Source organism: Halichoerus grypus, chromosome 15, assembly GCF_964656455.1.
Source record: "Halichoerus grypus chromosome 15, mHalGry1.hap1.1, whole genome shotgun sequence".
Classification (NCBI taxonomy): domain Eukaryota; kingdom Metazoa; phylum Chordata; class Mammalia; order Carnivora; family Phocidae; genus Halichoerus; species Halichoerus grypus.
In genome coordinates, this window is record NC_135726.1 from 49,375,849 (window position 1) to 49,398,558 (window position 22,710).

At 54.6% G+C, this 22,710-nt stretch overlaps 1 protein-coding gene across 1 annotated transcript; it reads left to right on the forward strand.

Annotated features, from left to right (window-relative positions):
• The first annotated feature begins 1,419 nt into the window (after positions 1 to 1,419).
• Positions 1,420 to 17,028, forward strand: DEDD2 (death effector domain containing 2). Its single transcript, XM_036103306.2, has 5 exons — positions 1,420 to 1,561; positions 2,175 to 2,542; positions 4,043 to 4,165; positions 7,405 to 7,545; positions 15,826 to 17,028. Exons 2-5 carry the CDS (start codon positions 2,215 to 2,217, stop codon positions 16,215 to 16,217), a joined length of 984 nt encoding a protein of 327 aa, XP_035959199.1. The 5' UTR covers positions 1,420 to 1,561; positions 2,175 to 2,214; the 3' UTR covers positions 16,218 to 17,028.
• The last annotated feature ends 5,682 nt before the right edge of the window (positions 17,029 to 22,710 follow it).

Sequence of the window (22,710 nt, forward strand, 5' to 3'; positions counted from 1 at the left end):
TGGAAAGCGAGGAGTGAACTGGGTGGCCGGAGACCTTGACAGAGGTGTTATTTTGTAGCTGAAGAGGCTGAGCATCTCTGAGAGCATAGCTTTGGAGCCAGACACACTTGGGGTACTTCTCTCAGGGCCTCTCTTTCACTCCTGTGTAAAATGGGCTTGGATCACATCCACCTCAAAGGCTGTTGAGGGGATTGAATGAAATCAGACACGTAAAAGCGCTCAGCACTGATACACTGTGGATGCTCACTATAACCCATCTAACATGGACGTAGTCCTTCCCAGTTTGTAAAATTGCTTTCCCTTCCCTCCCACTCTTCACTTGATTTAACAATAGTCACTTATCGGGCGCCTACTGTGTGTCTGGCCCAGGAGTAGGCCTCAATAGGTGACAGTTGACATTAGAGAGAGGGACTCTTCCAAGGTCACTGCTGCAGCCCAAGCAGAGCCAGTGCTGAGGCAGTGCCAGGCAGGACCTAGGTCCCCTGCCTTTCAAGGGGAGATAATTCAGGGGTGGGAACCACTCCGGGGAGACTTGTTTCAAAGTATGTGCGAGCCCTGACCTTGAGTCACCTAAGTGTGTGTGTGTTGGGGGGGTGGCCACCATGCCCAAGGCTCCGCCTCAGGGGAGCTGCTCAGACATGCAGGCTGGAGTCCAGTTCTCTTGATAGGGACCTGGCCTCGCAAGAGTGCAACTTGTAGGTGCAGGTTAGAGAGGGGGTATTGGGAGGCTCCTTGACCTTGGAGGGCAGAGATTGGAAAGGGTTGTTGGGTGGGTGGGGGGCATTTGAGACAGGAAGAGGCTGTCTGTAATAGGGGACTGTGATGGATGCCATCAGGAAGTGAACAGTCAGGATGAAGGGGCCTGTTGCAATCGGGAAGGAGGTATTGATTCCTAACATGAGAATGGGGGAGCTTCCTGGTCTTGATCAGGGGAAGGAACTTAGAGATGGGGCTTCTGTTGGGTGAAAGGAGATTCCATTTGGGGTCATGGGATGGCACGGTTGTGACGTAGGTTCCTGGTTGCCATTAGGAGTAAGGGGCAGGCTGATGGAGGAGCGTCCAAGTCCAGATCATAAGGGGTCTGGGAGCTATTTGAAGCCAGGACGGTTGCTATTGTGGTCCTTTGCCTTGGGCAGCTGGGAGCAGTGGTAATGTGGGCGTCTAAATCATGTTTAGGATGGGGCTGTAGTCCATGAGATGAGTATTTCCAACAGGGCTTGACGTGGGGCAACAAGGACCCAGCGGCTTAAGTCACGGGCGGACAGAAGCAACCCTGCATGCAACCAGGTACCAGATCCAACTCAGACGCGGAAATCACTCTCGCTTTGCGCAGGCGCAGCACTGGCGGGCAAGACGCTACGGATGGGGGCGGGCCCGGAGGGGTGGGGCTTGGAAGCTTCACTCTGCGCTTGCGCCTAAGGGGCGTGGCGGTCGCACCTGCGCGAGTTGGGGGAAGGAGGAGGGGCGAGGTGACGCAGGCGTAATAATAGAGAAGGTGCCAGAAAGATCCAAAACAAGTGGCTGCGGCCGTCGCCCAGGAGTCGTCGGACGCCGGAATCCGGTGAGGATCCAGAGAGGCCTGAGGGCGGCTAGTGGCGGGTAGACGGAACCACTTGTGTGTTGGGGGGAGGGCGGTACCGCCCTAACAGGGCGAGGGGGTCGGGATCGGAGAGCACCACCTGTGTGGGGCGACGGGCTGCTTTGGTCGGTTCCACTTGTGGGGGGCAGAGGGTTACTTTCGGACGCTACCATTTGGGTGGAGCCGCGGCGCTGATCGGACAGTACCAGTGGACGGAGCCAAGGGGCACGTCCGGGCAGTGCTGCCCAGAGTCAAAGGGCAGTTGGCAGGGTTCCCCGGGATGGGCCCCCACGCTGGTTTGGACCGAATCACTTGGTCGGGTCCGGAGGCTGGTTCGGGGCGTACCACCTGGGGAGGGGCGTTCGGGCTGGGCCGGCCCAACTGGTGGGAGGACGAGCGGGGTCTAGCGTCTCGACCTGTTACTAGGGGACCTCGGGCGGTACCATTCCTTTCTGAGGGAAGGGGAGCGGCAGAGAAGACGGGTGCGAAGGTGGCCCTGCCCGGCAGGACGGGGCGGGGGAGACGCACCGGCGGGGGCGGGGTCCGGGTGCCCGCGTCGCTGACCAGTGCCCCCTCCCCGCTGTGTGGGTTCTAGGCCCTGGTTCAGAGCTTGTGCCGCCCCCCCTCCCCCGGGTATGGCGCTGTCCGGGTTGACCCCGGCCCCGAGCTGGGAGGAGGATGAATGCCTGGACTACTACGGGATGCTGTCGCTTCACCGTATGTTCGAGGTGGTGGGCGGGCAGCTGACCGAGTGCGAGCTGGAGCTGCTGGCCTTCCTGCTCGACGAGGCCCCCGGCGCGGCGGGCGGTCTGGCTCGCGCGCGAAGCGGCCTGGAGCTGCTGCTGGAGCTGGAGCGCCGCGGGCAGTGCGACGAGAGCAACCTTCGGCTGCTGGGGCAACTCCTGCGCGTGCTGGCACGCCACGACCTGCTGCCGCACCTGGCGCGCAAGAGGCGCCGGCCAGGTATGGTTGAATGGGACAGTGACAGACTTCCGGTGGGGACGGGGCCTTGTCCTGGCTGGGCCTCCATGGTGGCCTGATACGGACAGCACCGTATCAGCCTGTGTCCCAACTCGCTCCTCCCCTTCTCTCAGTATCAATGAGGAACACAGCAGGGAGGAGGCATGGCTTTGGGAGAGGTGAGTTTGTGGAATTTGGCCACATCAGTGATGTTTGTGGCCACTGTTTATGGAGGGCTTATTTCATGCGAGGCACAGTGGTAAGCCCTTCGTGTGAACTCTCGCCTTATATCCTCCCAGTAATCCCATGAGGAAGTCCTGTTAGTGTCCTCGTCTTACAGGGAAAAGAACAGGGTTAAGAGAAGTTAAGCAGCTTGCTCACATATAAGAATTGAATCCTGCGTGTCGAGCCCAGGAAGTACAAGGTGTTGGGACTGACAGAGTGTTCATTCCATGAAGCTTATGTTTAGTGTGGGGGGGGAAGTAGCCATTAAGGCAGATAGTTTATTTGTGTATAGGGTTATAGAAAGACTAAAGCAAAGTTAAGAGAATACAGAGAGTAGGGAGTGCTTCATAGTGAAGGGAGCCCCCCTCCCCCAGATTGGATAACCAGTCAAAACCTTTCTGAAAAAGCGATGTTTAAATGGAGGTTCTACTCCTGCTGTGCGTAGATCTCAGAGGAGAAAATGCCAGGCAGAGGGAAGGACAAGCTTTTCAAGCCCTGAGTCGGTAATGAGTTTGGTATTGAGACCAGCGTGGCAGGAGCAGGGGAGACCGACAAAGCAAGAGCAGAGAGGGAGATAAGCCACTTCACACAGGGGCTTGCGGATGACACAGGTAGAAAGTTTGGCTCCGAGTTGATGCCCCTAGTCCTGTGAGGGAAGTACTCCTGGAGGAGCAGTTCTGAGGTGAGGAACCCAAGGGTCTAAGGGACAGGAGTCCTGTGTGCGAAGGCCTCGAGCTGTTGAGGCCTTGGCTCGGTCATTAGCGGTGCAGTGGCTAGTTCCGGAGGGGGATTCCGAACTTCCCTGGCCCAGAGGAAGCCCTTGGGAATTGGATAACCAGGAGAAGGGCATCACTAGAGAAGAACCGACCGTGTTTTTGGAAGAATATATGTGGAGGTTAGGCTATGGAAGAGAGGTTTTGGGGAGCCTGCTTACTCCTTGGGGGCTCAGGGAGCGTTGGGGGCAGTTCGAGGCGGCCGGGGGTGGGGGGCGGGCAACATAGCAGGGATCCTGACCATGACTCGCTTACAGAATCCAACCCTGACAGTTGGAGCTGCTGTAGAGTTGGTTTGGACAGCCCCAGGAGGTCACGAGTTCCCCTGTCTCCGTAGGCATACAACAGCCACTGGGCAGGAAGCGTTTGAGAGGGAGCAGCTATCTGGGCTCTGGGGGACTCGAGCACCTAGTGGGGCAGGAGGCCATCTCCAGCTGGGAATTGAGGCTGGGCTGGGGAGGGGCTGGAGGCTGGGAACACTTCTTTCGTTTTCCTCCTTCTGAAGTGTCTCCGGAACGCTACAACTACGGCACCTCCAGCTCTTCTTCCAAAAGGACTGAAGGCAGTCGCCGCCGCCGCCGCCAGTCAAGCGGTACTTCAGACGCCCAGCAGGGTCAGTGGGAGACAGGTGAGCCTCGCTGGTGGGCGTGATGGCAGCGTCACTTTCTTCCTCCTGAGCCCTGATGAACCCTCTCCATCCCGGCCCATCAAGGAAGGGGCCTGAGGGGTCCTTCTGTCTCCACGTTCCTTTATGTGTGGTGTTTATTCTACAAAAGCATGTGTCCGGAAGCAACGAATGCAATTGTTTGTGGTGGTTTTATAGGGCATCTGAATGACATCACACGGTGGGTAGTCTTCACGTGGCTGGCTTTGCTGGACACATTTCTGAGATTTATTCACGTTAGGTACCTTTAATTTGTTTCTTTTAATTGCCCTGCCAGTTCATTTAGGCTGTTTCCTCTTCCCTAGTTCCTAAATTAATCAAGCATAATTTCAAACATACAGAGCAGTTGAAAGATGAGTGCAGTGAGCATGCTCCTATTTTCCATCTCGATTCAGTAATTTTAACATTTGCCACTTTTGCTTTACTGTGTATATACCTAAGGATGGATTTTTGGTTGTTACGTGTGTGTATATATGTAACAATGGATTTTCGTTTGAACTCTTTGAAAGTAAGTTACACCCATCAGGATACTTTATTTCTAAATCAGCAGGCATTTCCTGAGAATGAGGACATTCTCCTAGATCACCTCCAGACCATTATCATACCTAAGAAAATAAATACTAATCCTCTGATATCCTAATGTTTCATTTTCATGTCTCCCCAAGATGGTCTCCACTCTCAGGACCCACTCATAGTTGAGTTTCTCTGCATCTTGGTTTTTTAAAAGATTTTATTTATTTATTTGAGAGAGAGAGCACAAGCAGGGAAAGTGGCAGGCAGAGGGAGAGGGAGAAGCGGGCTCCCCGCCTAGCAAGGAGTCCAACGTGGGACTCGATCCCAGGATCCTGGGATCATGACCTGAGCCGAAGGCAGATGCCTAACCGACTGAGCCACTCAGGCATTCCTGTGTTCATTTATTATGTCTCCTTAATCTCTTACTTGAGAACCCAAACTCCTCCCCTGCCCCAGATTTGTTTATTTTCTTCCCGTGACGTTGACTTACTGACTTTGTCGGGCCACTTGTTTTGTAGAATGTCACGATTGTTTTGGAAGTGTCCGATCATTTCCTTGTGGGGTCCCGGAACTGGTGTATCTCCCGTGAAGTGGGGAGCCCCCACACCCTCACCCTAGGAGACAAGCACAGTAGCAGCCACTGGGCGTTGTTTCTAATTTATGACTTGAAACTCAAAAACCCTGTAAACGTGTGGCCAGAAGAGTAGAGGGTAATTGCCAGGACTGAGAGTTGAGTGAAGTAAAGTAAGGTGCAATAAAAAGTGGGTCAGGAGGTTTGATGAGATTTAGGTTACATGTTTTGGCAGGAATGTTCCTTGGTTGATGCTGCGTGCTTCGCGTTGGAGCGCGTCAAGAGGCTGACGGTCTCGTTTTCTTGCTGTGAGTGGGCAAGTTTGAACACTTGGTTAAGGTGGTGTCTGCCATATTTGTTCTCCGTAAAGGGACATCTGCCCCTTCAATGGTTAGTCAATCTGTGGGGTGACACTTTGGCACATCCTGTTCCCCAAGCATCCCCAGTGGGTCTAGCAGGCATCGGTCATCTCTTCCCGGACCAGTGATGACATTGGTGATCACAAAATGGTGATTTTCTTACTCTTTTCCAATGTCTGTTAGCTGGCATTCTTTCGAGACTTTTCCTTTTTTCTCTCTTTTCTTGGGAGGAGGGGGAGCAGCACTATGGATTTCTGTACAATTATTTATTTACTGTGTTAGAATCCATTAGTTACTCTTCCTGAGGTTCAAATTGACTAGCTCCTACTGTCTTTTTGATGTGGCTCCATCATTCCTTGGACTTCCTGCTCTGGGGCACTGCAAGATGTCCTGCACTCAACTTGTACTTTTCCTTCCCCAGCCCTGGAATCAGCTATTTCCAGAAGAAGCCTGGTTTCTTTCAGAGGCACTGGCATTAGAGGCCAAGATCTGGGTGCTGAGTGTGTGTGTTGTTTCCGGGCTCTTTTAGTGAACAGAGCTAGAAATTGCTTTAAAAAAATTCATATTAGTTTTTTGGGGCCCCTGGGTGGCTCAGTCGGTTAAGTGTCCAACTCTTGATTTCAGCTTAGGTTGTAATCTCATTGTGCCCCATCTTTCTCATCTCATGATCTCAGATCAAGCCCCGTGTCGGGCTCTGTGCTGGGCGTGGAGCTTGCTTGAGATTCTCTCGCTCCTTCTCCCTCTGTCCTTCCTGCTCTTGCGCGCACATGCTCTCTCCCACCCCCCCAAAAAAATTCGTCTTAATGTTTTCAAAATTAATATACAAAGACTTGCTTCTTGTACACTAAAAATTTTGTTTATTAAAAGTTCTGAGATAACAGATTTATTTGCTTCGTGTTATGACAGTTGTAGCTTTGAAAGTACATCAGTACTGCTGCCGACTATATCTACTGAATGAAGCGTACCGTTTATTTGTGGTTCTTCCTGTCCTAGGAGTATATCCCACCGAGAATTTAGTCAAAATGATCTTCCAAGTTACTTGAAATAATTCTTCTCTAGTTCGCGTTACCAATTTTATATACAGCTAGGTTCATTTCTTTCTGTTTAATTTTATGGTTGGTGTGTTTTTTTGTCTCTAATTTTTTGAGTATGTAAAGCAGTTTTATGACTCAAAAGTCAAAACTACCATATGTAAGAAGGATGTTCTTAGAAGAATCATTTCCACTGGTCCCCAACCCCTAGTGAGTAGGTAACTAATTTCATTCATTTCCTATTTGTCTTCACAGTGTTTTGTCTTGCAAAAATAGCAAGCTTGTATATATTCTTGCTTTTTTTAATGCAACATGTAACAAATTGTAGACACTTGTTTTGCACCTTGCTTTTACTTCACTGAACAGTCTACGGAGGGAATTACCCTGTGTACTGCTTGCTAGATATTTACATTGTGTTCACATTTAGACAGTTATGAGCAATGCCCCAGTGGTCTGTTGTCACGCTTGTTTCCTGGCGTGGCTTGCAGGGCTTTCTTCAGGGTCAGACCTGGGAGTGGGGCTGCTGGGTGGTGGGGTGTGCTCTTCTAGATGACGCTAGGTTCTACTCACTGCTCATCCTATGGACCGGGCCACTGAGGCCCAGGAAGTAGAGGGGCTCACCCAGGGTCTCATGGCATGGAGACCAGCCTTGAGCTCTTCTGCAGGCCCCTGCCTCCGTGCTCTACCTGGTATCCCGGTCCTCAGTGTGTCCCATCTTTCTCTCCTCAGGCTCCCCACCGACCAAGCGGCAGCGGCGGAGTCGGGGCCGGCCCAGTGGTGGTGCCCGACGGCGGCGGAGAGGGGCTCCCGCCGCCCCCCAGCAGCCGCAGGAGCCAGCCAGACCTGCCTCAGAAGGCAAAGTGACCTGTGGTAGGTGTCTGTGGGCCTCGGCGAATGCTGGATGGTGCCCACGGCGCTGCTGAGCCCGAGGGGGGCACATGCAGACACTCGTGCGGAGTGTGGCACACCCAGTGGGGAGGCGGCAGCTTCCGTTCATCATCCTCTCTTGCTTGTCTCCGTCCTGCGTCGTGGAAGGATCATGTGTGCGACCTCCTCCAGGAAGCTTTTCCTGATGACCCCTTGCTCTCAGTTTCGTCTGTTTTTTCAGTAAACGTTTTTATAGGTTTACTTACTCTGTAGTGGAGTAACGTGTGGGTAAAAATTGAGGATCCTGGGGCAGGCTGCCAGATTCACCCCTTAGCCTTGGCAAATTTAGATAGGTTGTCTGACCTTGGGCAGGTGACTGAATCCTTCTGTGTAAAAGGAGGCTGATAGGGTGCTTCCCACCTGGGGTTGTTGAGAGAGAAAATGAATTAGCCTGATAATATGTTTGCCCCAGTGCCTGGCCTGGGGCCCGTGCTAGGCGCTGCGTACCGGTTGGTGCGTCTTCTTGCTGTTACTGTGCAGTGTGCTTGGGACGGGAATAGCAGTGGGGGCCCTGCCCTTGGGGAGGCGACCTTCTAGTACGGTGACAGATCAGTGAAACTGAAGCTCGCTTTAGATAGTGCCATGAACAGAGGGTGGGGAGTGGGTGGAGGAGCCCGGCAGGAGCCAAGCTACTGGGCCTGGCAGACCTTGGAGTGGATGGGAGTGTGGATTTTATTCCATACGGCAAGTGTTACCTCGGATTTTCAGCAGGGGAGCGAGGTTGATCTGACACCTGTTTTTGATGGAACTCTGACTTTATCTGGAAAATTAGTTAATGAATGATGATTTATAAAGTACGTAGAACTGCTCTAGGCATATATATTTATGTATATATATATATATACATATGTATGTATATATATATATATGGTGCTGTGCCTGGTGTGTGTTTAAATTAAACACAAAGGAAGCAGGGAACAGAGTGAAGAGGCTGGACAGCCTGAGCAAGAGAGGCTGGAGGTCTGGCCTGGGAAAGTTCTGTTGGGGGGAAGGCGGGGACTAACAGGGCGGCCTGGGCCTGCGCGTGTGGTAGGCCAGGTGGGTTGTGGGCTCTGCTTTAGAGATTCGTGCTTTGACCTTGCCTTCGGGAAATTCCACGTGGCCCTGAGGGTCGTAGACGGGCACGGGTGGGTGCACTCTCACTCAGCCCACACCTCTTTGGCTCCCTCTCCTCTGAGTGTCCCATCCACTCCACCGATGAGGCTGCAGATAGCCGTGCTCGGTGCTGCCGGGAGGAACAGACCAATAGAGCCAGCCGATGTCCTCTGACAACCCTCAGCTGCCCGGTGTGACTCTCCCCCGAGGCAGGCAGTCCTGAGCAGAGCCACGGGGCTGGCTGGGCAGCAGAGGGAATCCCTGCCTCCCTAGGGAGCCTGCTGAGCTGAGGCTGGGGAGGGGTCTTGTTGCCTGTGGAGGCTTCAGGTCTCTTCCCCGAGGGCAGGGCTGTGGCAGGGAGGTTGTTAGGCAGGGTGTGGCTGGGTCTTGCTGGGAGGACTGTAAGCAGGTCTGACTGCTGACTCACTAGGCAGGGTGGGGCTGGAGGGAGGCTCTCCCCAGTAGGGCCCTGGTGGTTCCCCCTGAAAGCCAGGATGCCTCACCTTTAATGAGGCCCAAGACCAGGGGTGGAAGGAGGCTCCTTCAGACCGGAGTGACCTGCCATTCTTGCCCCCTAGTGTGTGATAGCTGTGGGGCTTAACTCCTAGTCAACTGCCCTCCCAAGAGGGGAAGAATTGGACCAAACTCTGGGTTTCTGAAGGGGAAGGGTGTCCGGAGTATCCCGGGTCTGGACACAGGGCCTCTTGAGTTTCCACACCCCTTTTAGGGCCATCCACCAGGCCCTGTGCTGGGCACGCTACTCGCCTGGCCCAGAGTTTTCAAGACAGCCCTGAGGTAGGGGTGACAGCCCCCACTGTGCAGAGTGGCAGGCTTGCTTCATGCTGTTACTCCACGCGTGTTCTTAGAGCGCTTACTATGCTCTAGGCACAGCAGGGATGGGAGGCGCTTGTCCTCATGGAGCACGTGTTTTGGTGGGAGGAGAAAGTGGACAGAAACTTCAGAGGGCAGCTGAGAAGAGAAGGCAGGGCAAGGGGGGAGGGAGTGATGGAAAATGCAGTTTTAGATGTATCTTCAAGGTAGAGTGGTCTCAGAAGCTCTCTTGGAAGAGACAGCGAGTGTGTGGATGGCTGGGGAAGAGTGTTCTAGATCTGGGGACAGCAGCTGCCAAAGTCAAGTAGGAGTGAGCCAGTGGTGATGAAGGGCTGGTGAGGAAGCTGGCCGAGCAAGGGGGCTGCTGGGAGGTGAGCGCAGGAGAGGTGGGGGGCCCGTCTTGCGGGCCGGGGGGGCCAGGGCTTTCACTGCTTTACATGACGGAAAGCAGCCAGAGGATTTGAGTGACAGGATGAGCTTTGCTTTTCTCCCTGTTTGTCTGGAGGAGGGACAGGTAGGCACACCAGCGTGATGACCTGGTACCCCCTTTACTGTGCCTCAGCCCTTGGCAGCTCATGGGTGATCCTGTTGGACCATCCACGGTGTCTTGGAGTCACTTTCAGGGGTCCTGTTATGTCGTCTGTGGATTTTTCACTGTGTACCTCTAAAAGATCAGAATTCTTGGAAAAATTACCGCACCGAAAACATTAAGTTCCGTACTGTTAAATGTCCAATCAATGCTCTTATGTTGTCCCATTGTCTCAGAAGTGCTGACTCTCTATGGGGCGCCTGGGTGGCTCAGTCAGTTAAGCATCTGCCTTCGGCTCAGGGCATGATCCCTGGGTCCTGGGATCGGTCAGGCTCTCTGCTCCTTGGGGAGCCTGGTTCTCCCTCTCCCTCTGCCTGCCGCTCCTCCTGCTTGTGCGCGCTCTCTCTTTCTCTCTGTGTCAAATAAATAAAATCTTAAAAAGAATAAAAAAGAAGTTAACTTAAAAAAAAAAGCGCTGGCTTTCTCTTTTTAAATTTAATTTATTTGAGAGGGAGAGAGAAAGTGCACGAGCAGGGGAGGGGCAAAGGAACAAGCAGACTCTCCGCTGAGTGAGGAGCTCAATGCTGGGCTTGATCCCGGGGTCCTGGGATCATGACCTGAGCGGAAGTCTGACGCTTAACTGACTGAGCCACCCAGGCGCCCTAGTGCTGGCTCTCGTAAGTCTCCTGATCTCTGAGATTTCCCCCGCCATGTCGGCTCTCTTTCCCCGCATTCTTCTAGCTTTGTATTTGTTGAAAGTAGTTGTCCTGTAGTTTTTTTTTTTTTTTTTAAGATTTTATTTATTTATTTGACAGAGGGAGACACAGCGAGAGCGGGAACACAAGCAGGGGGAGTGGGAGAGGGGGAAGCAGGCTTCCCGTGGAGCAGGGAGCCCCATGCGAGACTCGATCCCAGACTCCAGGATCATGACCTGAGCCGAAGGCAGATGCTTAACAACTGAGCCACCCAGGCGCCCCATGTAGTGTTTCCTAAAGACTGAATTTTGCCAATTGCATCCTGCAGTCGAGTTGATTGATATGGTCCCCTATTGTCCGTGTTTCCTGAAAATCGGTGGTTGGTCTGGAGAGGCTTGATCAGATTCTGGTATGATGTTTTCTTTTCAAGCTCATTTCCCAGGTGGTATTGTGGCCTTCCATCAGGAAGCAGGTAGTGAGTGGCTGCTTATCTTTCTCTGACGTTGGTGGCAGCGTCTCCTCTTTGCCTCGATCTTTTAGTTCAGTCAAACCTTGTATCTGACATGACGACGCTGGCCGCGTCCCGGGGAAGAGACTAAAGCAGGGGATGGGTGCCGCTGTTGTCCAGAGGAGGGTGGTGCTGGCCCTGGAGGCAGGGGTCTTTCCATCAGAGCACTCTGGCTGCCTCTCTCCCACTTGTGCCTGTCCCTGTCCCTTCCCTGACCCCCCACTGGGAATCCCTGCCCATTTCCCTCTGCATCTCATTCTGCCCTAGAAGAGAGAGGGATGAGGTGTGGGGTTGGGGGACAAGAGGATGCTGGGGCTGAACTGCGTGCAGGAACAAGAGCAGCTGTCTTCATTAGGGGAAGGCATCGCCAAACCCTGTGTCCTGGGGACAGGGAGCCTTTCTGCACAGCTGCCCAAGTGGAGGAGGGACTGTTGCTAAATGCTTGGTGTTCCTGGCCAGAGGAAGCAGTTCAGCCAGCCCCCAGCCCAGGTCACACGGGGGCCAGACGCTCTTCCCACCTTGCTCCTCACGGACGCACGTGGCCCAGTCCGTCCACTTGTCTCCATGTCTGCTGCATCTGTCCTGGCCTCTTAGCCTTCCCTGACCCCTGCCCTGGCTCTGTTCCTGCCGCCTTGCCGCTTCCGCAGCGCAGCCCGAGTCATCTCGGCGTGAGCTCACGTCCTTCCTGAGGCCCTCGGAGGGCTCGTTAAATGCCAGGCACCGGCCTGTGCTCTTCGCTTGCGGCCAGCGGTGTGATCCCCAGAGTGACCCCGCGAGCGCAGGTGCTGGGGTGAGGTTTTACGAGGGAGGCCGTTGAGGTGCGGGGGGGGTGTGGTTGCCTCGTGAGGCCCCGTCCCTCCAGTCATCCCCTGATGCCCTTCTCCTCCACGTGGTCCAGCCACCCCGGCCCCTAGCCTGTGAATGCCTCAAGTTCATTTTCTGCTCCTGGGCTGATGCAGGCTGTTCTCTTTTCTGGGAAAGCTGCTCTTCTTTCTCTTTGTTTTTCTCTCTCGACCTCCTTCTTCACATTTTACTTCCAGTGTCATTCCTAGAGAGGTTCCGTCTGATCATTGCAATCTAAATTACACCTCGCTCTCTCTAATTTTCTCTTGTGGCCCTTGGGGTGTCTTTTAATTATAGGTTTCTGTGTGTCATTGTGTGAGAGGCAGCAAACAGGACAGGGGGAGTTACGAGCTCAGGCTCTGGAGCCAGGCACCCCGGTTGGAATTCCAGCTCTGCCATTTCCTGCCTCTGTGCCCTTGGGCAGGTGACGCATCCTCTGTGCCTCAGTTTCCCCATCTGCAGAAAGGAGGTAATAGCATTGCCTTAGAAGGTTGCAGGGAGAATCAAGGGGTCAGTAAATGTGACGTGTTGCCAGTCTGCAGTAAACACTCTATACATGTCACCTATTGTTCTTTGGTCATTTTGTTGAGGACTAAAGGAGAGATGGGGCTTGGTGCCCCTGATTTCCTCGCCAGGGGTGGCGGGGTGGCTTCAAGTAACACAGGTCTTCTCCTCTTCCTTCATGGAGTCTCCTTGTCCTCTTTCTGTGTATGCCACACTGTTGTGTTCCAGACCCGAGGTTGGACTGTGGTCTGGGGAAGGTGTTCCTCATTTGTCAATGGGGAAAAGGAAAGTGCTGTGGGGATTTAGGGCCGGAGATCGGGAGAGCCCTTGGGTAGGGCCTGGCCCATGAGAGGTGTTCCCCAACTGGGGTTCCATATATTGCAGGCCCACTGGTGGTGGGGCATGCATGTCACCCCACATTCCTGGCACTTCGTCAATAGATCTGTTGGATGGAAGAATGGATGGGACACACACTAGTCCATCCTGGTCCTTCCGTCCTTCCACCCCCCATGTTGGGGGGTAGGCTCCGAACAGTTTCTGCCACAGGTTGAGTACCGACCTGTGCTGAGGAGAAAGGCCATCTGGGAGGGTTTCACCCGCTCGGGATGTGTGGTCCTGTGAGCTGGGCCTTGGTGAGTGAGTGGGGCTGTTCTGGACAGAAGAGGTGGACAGGTCATCGTGTGAGTAAGGCTTGTGCTGGGGGCACTGCCCTTGTGACTGGAGGCAGGGCAGGGGAGAACGCAGCCGGGACTGAGGGAGGAGGTTGACTCAGGGGCCCAAGTAAGAGAGGGTCAGGCCTGGGCAGGGGCCATGGGGTAGAGAGATGGCTGTCTAAATCGCAGTTCCTGTTTCTGGGTGCCTTCTGTGTCCTAGGACTTGGCGAGTGCTTCATGAGTTGCTTTTTTGAATTCTCATGACCGCACCATGCAGCAGGGACCTCTTGTTTGTCTGTTTATGTTTTTCAGATGGGGAAACTGAGGCTCAGAGAGGTGAGGTCACATGCCCAAGGCCCCACAGCTAGAGAGTGGCAGAGCCGGGACTCGCCTCAAGGTCTGTCGGACTCCGCCACCTGGCTCTGTGCCTCTGCCACTGAGCTGCCCCGTGTGGCCTTGGACAGGTGCTGCCCCTCCCAATCCCCTGCTCCCTGGTCTACACCACTTGAGGGCATGGTCAGACACTCAGGGGAGTCTAGGCTGTGGGCCAGAAGGTCTTGTGTAGTTCCTAACATGGAGGGAGCCAGGCCTGAGTGCCGTGGGAAGTCCTGGGCACCAAGGCCAGGTTGGGTTCCCTGGGCCTCGAGCGGAGAGGGTGAGGTTCCCTCGCAGAAAGAGGAAGGGTTTGGGGTGGGAGGAGGAAGTGGGTGGTACTGAGAAGTCATCTGGGGGAGTGGGGACCTGCCTTCCACCTTGCGCTCTGCTGCTGACACCGTGTGTGGAAGGCGAAGGAAGTCAGGCACTTGGCACTTCCCTTTCCCGAGCTTGTTTCCTCATCTGTCCACTGGGTTGCTTGTGGCCCCCGCCCCCGCAGGGCCGGTCCGGCTGAATGGCGGGGGTGAAGTATTTGGCACATCGGAGCTGTTGGCGGCTGCCCTTCTTGGAGCACCCGTTGGGTGCTGTTTGCAGTGCTAGCCACTTTTCCATCCATTGTTCTCGCTTTAATCCTTTCAACAGCCTTTCAGAGTGGAATTCCCAGGTTCCAGCAAGAACCTGGGCTCAGAGAGGTGCTGACTTGTGCCAGGTCACACAGCAGTGCCCGAAGGCTCCTGGGTTAGAATCGTCTCCACTGGCCCGAAGCTGCCCTCTGGGGCACAGGACGCTCAGTGACGTCTGTGGAGCCCCTCCACGCCCTGGCCATGCGACCTTGGGCAGATCCCTTCCCTTCTCTTTGCCTCCGTTTGCTCACCTGTAAATTGGGGTGACAGTAGGGCCTGTCTGACGGGGCGGTTGTGGATTAAACGAGTTCGTGTGTGGGTAGTGCCTGTTGTCCTTTCCAGCTTGTAGCTGACCCTCGCAGCCGGTGTGGTGTCGAGAGGGGGTTCTGTTAGGAGCCTGAGTCACGGGTGGAGCTTTAGTAATCCCACATGGACGTGATCCGCCCGAGGTCACACTTACAGGGACAGTCTAGGAAGTCCTGGGTCCTGTGCCCTGCGCAGAGCTGCCCCCTCATTTGGGCAGGTGTGGGCAGGGTCATAAGTAGCAGAAACTCAGCTCAGACTGGTCTGAGCAAAAAGGGAATTGATCTTGGCTGAGAATCTGGGAGTTCCAGGGCTCGCGTGAGGAACTCCGTTTTTTTCCTCTCTGTCGTGACCCCGGGTAGGCCTCGCGCTCTCCCCTCCTGGTGGCCAAGGGCCCCCAGCAGCTCCGGGCTTAGGGCCCATCATCTTAGCGGCCTCTGAGGGAAGAGGGCGCCTGCTGCCAGCAGAGCTGGCCCGGTCCCAGCCTTGAGACCCCTGGGCGGCGCTCGCGTGCTGGGTGTGGTGGCCCCACAGGAGTCTCACTGAGGGCAGGACGGGGTGAGCCTGGTTGCCGGGCAAGTCCATCAGTCCAGGCATGGGTTCTTGCACAAATATATATCGAGCGCCTACTGCGTGCCACAGGGCTACACCAGTGAATAAAACAGTCCCTTCAGGGGGCTCACCCAGGGAGACAGGTGATAAGCCTGACAGTATAAGGGAAAGCACCGAGATTAGAAGGTGGTAAGTGCCTTAGGAAGAAAGGGAGCAGGGTCTGGGGGACTGGGAGTGCCGGGGGCCGGGGTGGTGGTGGTGAAGTTTTAAATCGGGAGGTTAGGGGAGGCCTCATTAGGAAGGTGGCATTTGGAGGAAGTGAGGGAGCAAGTGCTGCGGGGCGGGCCAGAGCATCCCCAGCTGAAGGAGAGGCAGGGCTGAGCAGAACTTGCCCGGTGGGGAGGGGTGCAGCAGGGTGCTGAGGCTGGAGTGCGGCACGTGAGGGGAGAGGAGGTCGCCGGGTCAGGAGGTAACAGAGGCCAGGCCCCAGGAGAGAAGCCAGGGGAGGGTGTCACTGTACTTGGGTGTGGTTACCACAAGGGGGAAGGATGTGGGTAGGTGCAGTGCAACCCATGGGGCAGTGGGAGGAGCCTGTGGGAGGAGGCTCGGGGTGGGAGGAAGGGGTTGCGGGGCCTGGTCCTTTGAGCTGGTCCCTTGCGCCGCCCTGTGTGGAGCGTTGGCCCCTCCCTGACCAGTCCCTCCTTCTCCGCAGACATCCGGCTCAGGGTGCGAGCAGAGTACTGTGAGCACGGGCCTGCCTTGGAGCAGGGTGTGGCCTCCCGGCGGCCCCAGGCGCTGGCCCGGCAGCTGGACGTGTTTGGGCAGGCCACGGCGGTGCTGCGCTCCCGGGACCTGGGCTCCGTGGTGTGCGACATCAAGTTCTCCGAGCTCTCCTACCTGGACGCCTTCTGGGGCGACTACCTGAGTGGCGCCCTGCTGCAGGCCCTGCGGGGCGTGTTCCTGACTGAGGCCCTTCGCGAGGCCGTGGGCCGGGAGGCTGTCCGCCTGCTGGTCAGTGTGGACGAGGCCGACTACGAGGCTGGCCGGCGCCGCCTGCTGCTGATGGAGGAGGAGGGAGGACGGCGCCCGACTGAGGCCTCCTGATCCTGGACCTGGCAGGACTGAACCCACCTCCTAGCCTCCGGGCCACTTTCTCCCCCGGAGGACATCCATCTCTGCCCCTAGAGGACTGTCACTCCAGCAGCCCTGAGGACTGGGACAGATGGCCTGGCCCCTTGACAGACTCTCCCACAGGATGTGGGCTCTGAGGCCCAAACCACTTCCACCTGAGTTTCCTTCCCAGCCTCCTCCCAACCCTACCCTCTGGTGTGTTCCCTCAGCTTCAGGAGGCCAGGGACTCAGGCATGCAGATCAGAACGGGAGGGAGGCATAGCTACACATTCACCAAAGGCCCCCTGCACACCGTGTTCCTGACTGTGGGCTGCGTGCACGCATGCACACGGCCCCCTCTGGAATCTCCCCTGGGCTCCTGCCCTGGCCTGCTCCACACATGTCTTTGGCCTAAGGGCTTCTCTCTCAGGATCTCTGATTTTACTTCCCCCAACCCTGGACCTCAGCCACGCTGGGCACTGGGGCTAGGGTGCACACGGGGCCTGCTCACCTTGCCCACACATCTCTCTAGCCAGCCAGGGCTCTCTGCCCAGCTTCCATACACAGACCTGGCTCTCCACATTCTCCTGCTCTCCACAGTTGGACGCAGACTTGCACAAGGACCTGCACCCGGAGTGTCACACGTGCATTGCAGCAGCATCAGAAGTGTGTTGTTGCCCATGGGGCCAGGATCAGAAACCAACTTCCTTCTCCGAAAGGGAAGGCAAAGGCTTGGGGCTGATGAGAAAGGCCTTTTATAAATGGCGCCAATAAAACGGCCCTGGATTGGGGCTTAGGGTGGGCATCAAGGCTCCCTAGGACTCTTTCTTTATGGGCTGGAGGAAGGAGCTGATGAGGACCTGGGCCCATTACCAGTCCTGGGGTTCCTGGCCCAGTATCTGGCTAGAGGAAGGGCAGGATGCTGGAGCATCATCTGCCGCTGCTACCACAGGCCTGCTCTCCTCTCTGGGCCTCAGTTTCCTCATCTGTCAAAGGAAATACTGCCTTGGAGTCATAACCTGTCCCAACCCTATTTGCACATGCTTTGCTCGTTAGGTTCTTGGGAGTACTAGTGTTTTTATTTTATTCCCTGAGGTGCCAGCTATCTAGCCCAAAGCTTTGGAAACCAAACTGGTCATGAGCTACAGTTCTCTGCCTGGAATCCCTCCCCAGATGGCTCCTCATGCCTTCTGGACAGTCACTTCTTAAATCTGGACCTACATTCTTCCTCCCGAGCCCAACACTGCTTCCTGCTGCCTTGTGGCTACCGGAGGTTGTGGCCCCTTTCCCCACCCCTTGTTTAAGGGCTTAGGAACTCAGGTTTCTTACACAATAACCAAGGTTTTCCTTCCTGTGGGGGAAGGGAACCGGGCTGGGGAATGGGGGTGGGTGAGAGGGGGTGGGCAGGGACTGCTGGCCTTTCTGGGGAAGAGGTGCTCCTGCCCACATCTGGGAACCTAGACCCCCGGCCTGTGTTGGTGTAGAGGGACACTGTGGCAAGTCTAGGGGTTGAGTCCTGTCCTGGAGTCAAGACCTGGTCTAGCTAGTTGCTTTTGACTTTAGACTATACCTTTACTCTCTGGAAGGGAGCTAAGGTCTGCTGGGCACCTCCTCAAGATCTATTTAATGCTTAGCTTGTGTGAAGTAGGGATTCTACCTCCATTTTTGACAGGAAATGGGCTTCAGAGCGGGGGAGGTGACTTGCCTGGGGGATAGAGAAGCACTGAGCTCCAGAGGCTCTCCCCCCTAGTGGACGCAGGTTGGGGAGGCAGGTGGGGGGTTTCCACGCCCCTTCTCTCCGGTTGGGGGACTGTCCTTGGTCTGGGCGGGAGTAGGTTTTCTCTTCAAGGTTTGGGGCTTTCCGTACTTGGGGGTGGGAGCTGCTGCTGGTCCTGCCTCTGCTGGGCTGAATTGCGGAGTCGGCCTCATCATTGGGCTTTGAGGCTTGTCTCTCCGCCCCTTATGAATGAGGGGCCCAGCCCCCTTGCGGGGAGAGATTCAGGCCCCGTCCACGCGTCAGTTCCGTGACATGGGCCCCGCCCATGGCCCTCCCTCCCCCCCCATTCTCGAGGCCCCGCCCACCCCGCCCACCCCGCCCTCTTCAGCCGGGGGTCCGCCTCTCTCGCCGGCACGCGCGTGCCGGAAGTAGAGACGCCTAACCGCGAGGCCGCGGGAGGCCGCGCAGGCGCAGTGCGTGCCAGGAGTCGGCGGTGGCGGGAACCTTGAGGAGATGTCTCTCGCCTCCAGAGCTTCTGAGCGCGTGCGCTGTGGAGCTGGCCTGGACTTGCCAGAGCCCGCGCCGGACACCGGGGTGACCGGCACACCCCTGAGGCCCAGAAGTGGGTCAGACCCAGGCCATGAGGACAAGCCAGGGAGATTCAAGAGTCGATGAAGGATTCTGTGGGGCAGGGCATGGACAGGCTGCGGCCAGGCGAACTAGGGGCCTGTGGGAGCTCAGAGGAAGGCAGGTTTCACAGAGGAGAGGAGCCCCGAGCTGGCTCTTGAAGGATGAGTAGGAGTTCAACAGAGTGACAGAGAGGGGCCTTCCAGCAGAGAGAACAGCTCCCGGGAAGGCCTTAGGGAACGTGCCCGAACGGGGTGCAGAGAGACGGATGGACAGGCAGAGTCAGAGGTAAGTGCGGTGCGGAGTCAGCCACCCCCTCGTTGGCACAGCGGCCATCTGCCCCCTCGGGCTGGCCACGATGACAGTGACAGTACGATTACGCTAGAAGGTGGTAGATGAGGTGGGCCCCGTGGGCTCCGCAGCTCCTGTGCCGGCGGGCGAGCCACGCCAGGCCCCCGGGCCCCCGCGGGTCACAGCCCAGGGTGGGCGGTGACTGAACAAGCAGCAGAGGCTGGGGGAGCCCAGAGGACATGAGTGGAGGTCCCCAGGAAGGCCTCGTGGATCGGACCCCTGTTCATTCTGTTTAGAATCAACACCACCATCATACGTTTCAACTGCGAAATAGAACATTCCGAAAAGTTCGGACAACGGATAGATGGTGTTAGTGCGTTGTAAAACACCTGTGCCTCCCACATTAAGAAATACCTTACCCCCAGGGGCGCCTGGGTGGCTCAGTCGTTAAGCGTCTGCCTTTGGCTAGGGTCGTGATCTCGGGGTCCTGGGATCCAGCCCCGCATCGGGCTCCCTGCTCAGCGGGAAGCCTGCTTCTCCCTCTCGCACTCCCCCTGCTTGTGTTCCCTCTCTCGCTGTCTCTGTCAAATACATAAATAAAATCTTTAAAAAAAAAAAAAAAAAAAAGGAATACCTTACCACACCCCAGAAGCCCCTCACCACCCCACACCTGGCTGTCATGTGCTCCCTCTTGACCACATCCCCCCCGCCCCCACCACCACTTCCCCTAGCTGGGAACACTATCCCACCTTTCACAGTAATAATTCCTTGCCCTTTTTTTTTTTTGCTAGTTTTATGTTCCTCGATGATGTAGTTCATTTTATCTCTTCTTGCACTTGATATAAATGGAATCGTACAATATATCTTCTGTTGTGTCTGCTTTCTTTTGCTCGGTGGTGTGTTTGTCAGGTTCCTCCACGTGTCTGTTAGTAGTTAACTCATTTTTATGAACATCCCCCAAGTACTTCATGCATTGCACTGTTGGTGGACATTTAGGTTGTTTCCAGTTTGGGGCTGTTATAAATAAGGCTGCTGCGAACATTGTTGTGCACGGTTTTTGGTGAATGAATGCCTACATTTCTGTTGGGATATACCTGGAAATGAAACTGGTGGACATGCATATGTTCAGGTAGATACTGCCTATGTTAGTTTCCTATGGCTGATGTAATAAATTACCACAAATCTGATGGCTTAATACAAAAGAAACGTATTCTCTGTACTTCTGAAGGCCAGAAGTCTAAAATGTTCACTGGGCTAGAATCAAGGTGTCAGCAGACCCATACTCCCTCCAGAAGCTCTAGGGAAGAATTTGCTTTTTGCCTCTTCCAACTTCTGGTGGCTGCCAGCATCCCTTGGCTTGCGGCCACATCCCTCCAATCTCTGCCTCTGTGATCACATTGCCTCCTCTTCTGTCTGAGTCACATCTCCCTCGACCTCCCTCTTATAAGGATGCCTGTGATGGCATTTAGGGACCACCCGAATAATCAGGATAATCTCCTCATCTCAAAATCCTTACTTTAACCACATCTGCAGAGTTTTTTTTGCCATCCATGATCACATTCACAGATTCCAGGGATTAAGCCGTAGACACCTTTTGGGGGACATTTTGCGGACTGCCACATTGCCAAACTATTTTTCTGAAGTGTACCAGGTTACTCTCCCACCAGTACTGAATGAGAATTCTTTTTGCATCCTCTCTTTACACATCGTCATCAACACTTGGTATTGTCAGATACTTTAATTTTGCCAATCTAATGAACGTGTGGTATCATTGTGGTTTATTTTTCTTCTCCCTGATGATTAATTTCTGCTCATTCTTGAATGACAAGTAGGAAGTCTTTGGTGGATAGAATGGGCAAGGGTATTACAGATAGGTGGAATAGAATGTATGAGATCTCAGGGAACATTTGTCTTCTTTTTTTTTTTTTTTTAAGATTTTATTTATTTATTTATTTGATAGAGAGAGACACAGCGAGAGAGAGAGCACAAGTAGGGGGAGTGGGAGAGGGAGAAGCAGACTCCCCACTGAGCAGGGAGCCCAATGTGGGGCTCAATCCCAGGACCCTGGGACCATGACCTGAGCCGAAGGCAGACGCTTAATGACTGAGCCACCCAGGCACCCCTTGTCTTCTTTTCTTTTTGTTTCTTTTCTTTTCTTTTTTGAGAGAGCGAGTGAGGGGTGGAGGCAAAGGGAGAGGGGAGACACCCAGTGTGGAGCCCGATGTGGGGCTCGATCTTGACCCTGAGATCATGACCTGAGCCGAAATCAAGAGTTGGATGCTCAACCGACTGAGCCACCCAGGTGCCCCTCAGGGAACATTTGTTTAAATTGAATAAGAGGTCTTTTTTAAGGCACTAGGTTATTAAAAGAGAATGCAGAGAGATAAATGGGACAAAGTCAAACTTAAATAAGATGGTCCAATATGAGGCTCTGGCTGGGCAGGGAAGGGAGAGAAGCCAGGAGGGGTCTGGCCAACTGGCCCCAAACAGAGAGATCAGGGGAGTGGAGCTCTCTGTGCGTTAATCTACAGGTGTGATGGCAGTGGGGACCTGGGGGCCTGGAAGGCAGGTGCTGGGATCAGAGCTCAAGATACTGGATTTTGAGCTCGCAAAACAGTAATGGGTTGTGGTTAAAACCAGGGCTTTTTGATTTGGGACCCAGAGAGTCCTGCATTAGCATCCTGGCCCTACCACTTTAAATGTCACCCAGAACTGTGCTCCTTTCCTGACCCCCCAAGTCATTCAACAATCATTTGCCCATCGTCTGTTCTGGCTACTACAGGATGGGTCAGATCCAACCCCTCCCTTGACAGGCTCTGGCTTAGTGGGGGACATGATCACTGGGGGCATCTCAAAGGGACATACAAGGAGCTGTGGAAGCTCAGAAGGGGCACACACTGACTCTAATCTGGCTTCATGGAACTCGGGCTTCCTTGAGGCTTATGTCTTCAGGTTCTCCCACCCTCAATGCCACTTCCTCATTGACATCTGTTGACTCTCTGGCCACTTGCCCGCATTCCTGAAGACTCTAGCACCTCCTCACAGACTGTATCTCTACCCCATGCCACGGTCCTACTGGAATACTTAACCTCCCTGGTTGGAGGGAGGCTGATGACTCAATCTTCCAATTATCTAGCCTCTTGGTCTCCTTCCACCTCATCTCTGCTGACCTTCATCCCACTCCAGCCATTCATTCCCGTGACCACACCTTGGACTTAGTCATTACTTGGAAGTGTAGCGCACATAGCAAACATTAGCTGAGCATTCATACCACATGTCAGGAGTAGTGCAAATGGTTTACATGTGTTTACCCTCACAGAAACCTGCAAGGTTGGTATTAGTAGCCTCATTTTAAAGGTGAGGATGCACACTAAGGAAGGTGACGTCACTTCCCTGGCTGATGCATAGTGAAGTGGCAGGGCTAGGATGCTACACAGGATTCTCTGGGTCTCACATTAAAAAGCCCTGGTTTTAGGGGTGCCTGGCTGGCTCAGTTGGTAGAACATGTGACTCTTGATCTTGGGGTTGTAAGTTCAAGCCCCACGGTTGGGTGTGGAGATTACTTAAAAACAAATAAAATCTTTAAAACAAAACAAAAAAAGCCCTTGTTTTAACCACAACCCATTACTATTTCCATGCCTGAAATCCAGTATCTTGCGCTCTGATCCCAGCACCTGCCTTCCAGGCCCCCAGGCCCCCACTGCCATCACTCCTGTAGATTAACGCACAGAGAGCTCCACTCCCCTGATCTCTCTGTTTGGGGCCAGTTGGCCAGACCCCTCCTGGCTTCTCTCCCTTCCCTGCCCAGCCAGAGCTTCATATTAGACTATCTGATCTTTCTCGCTAGCTCTC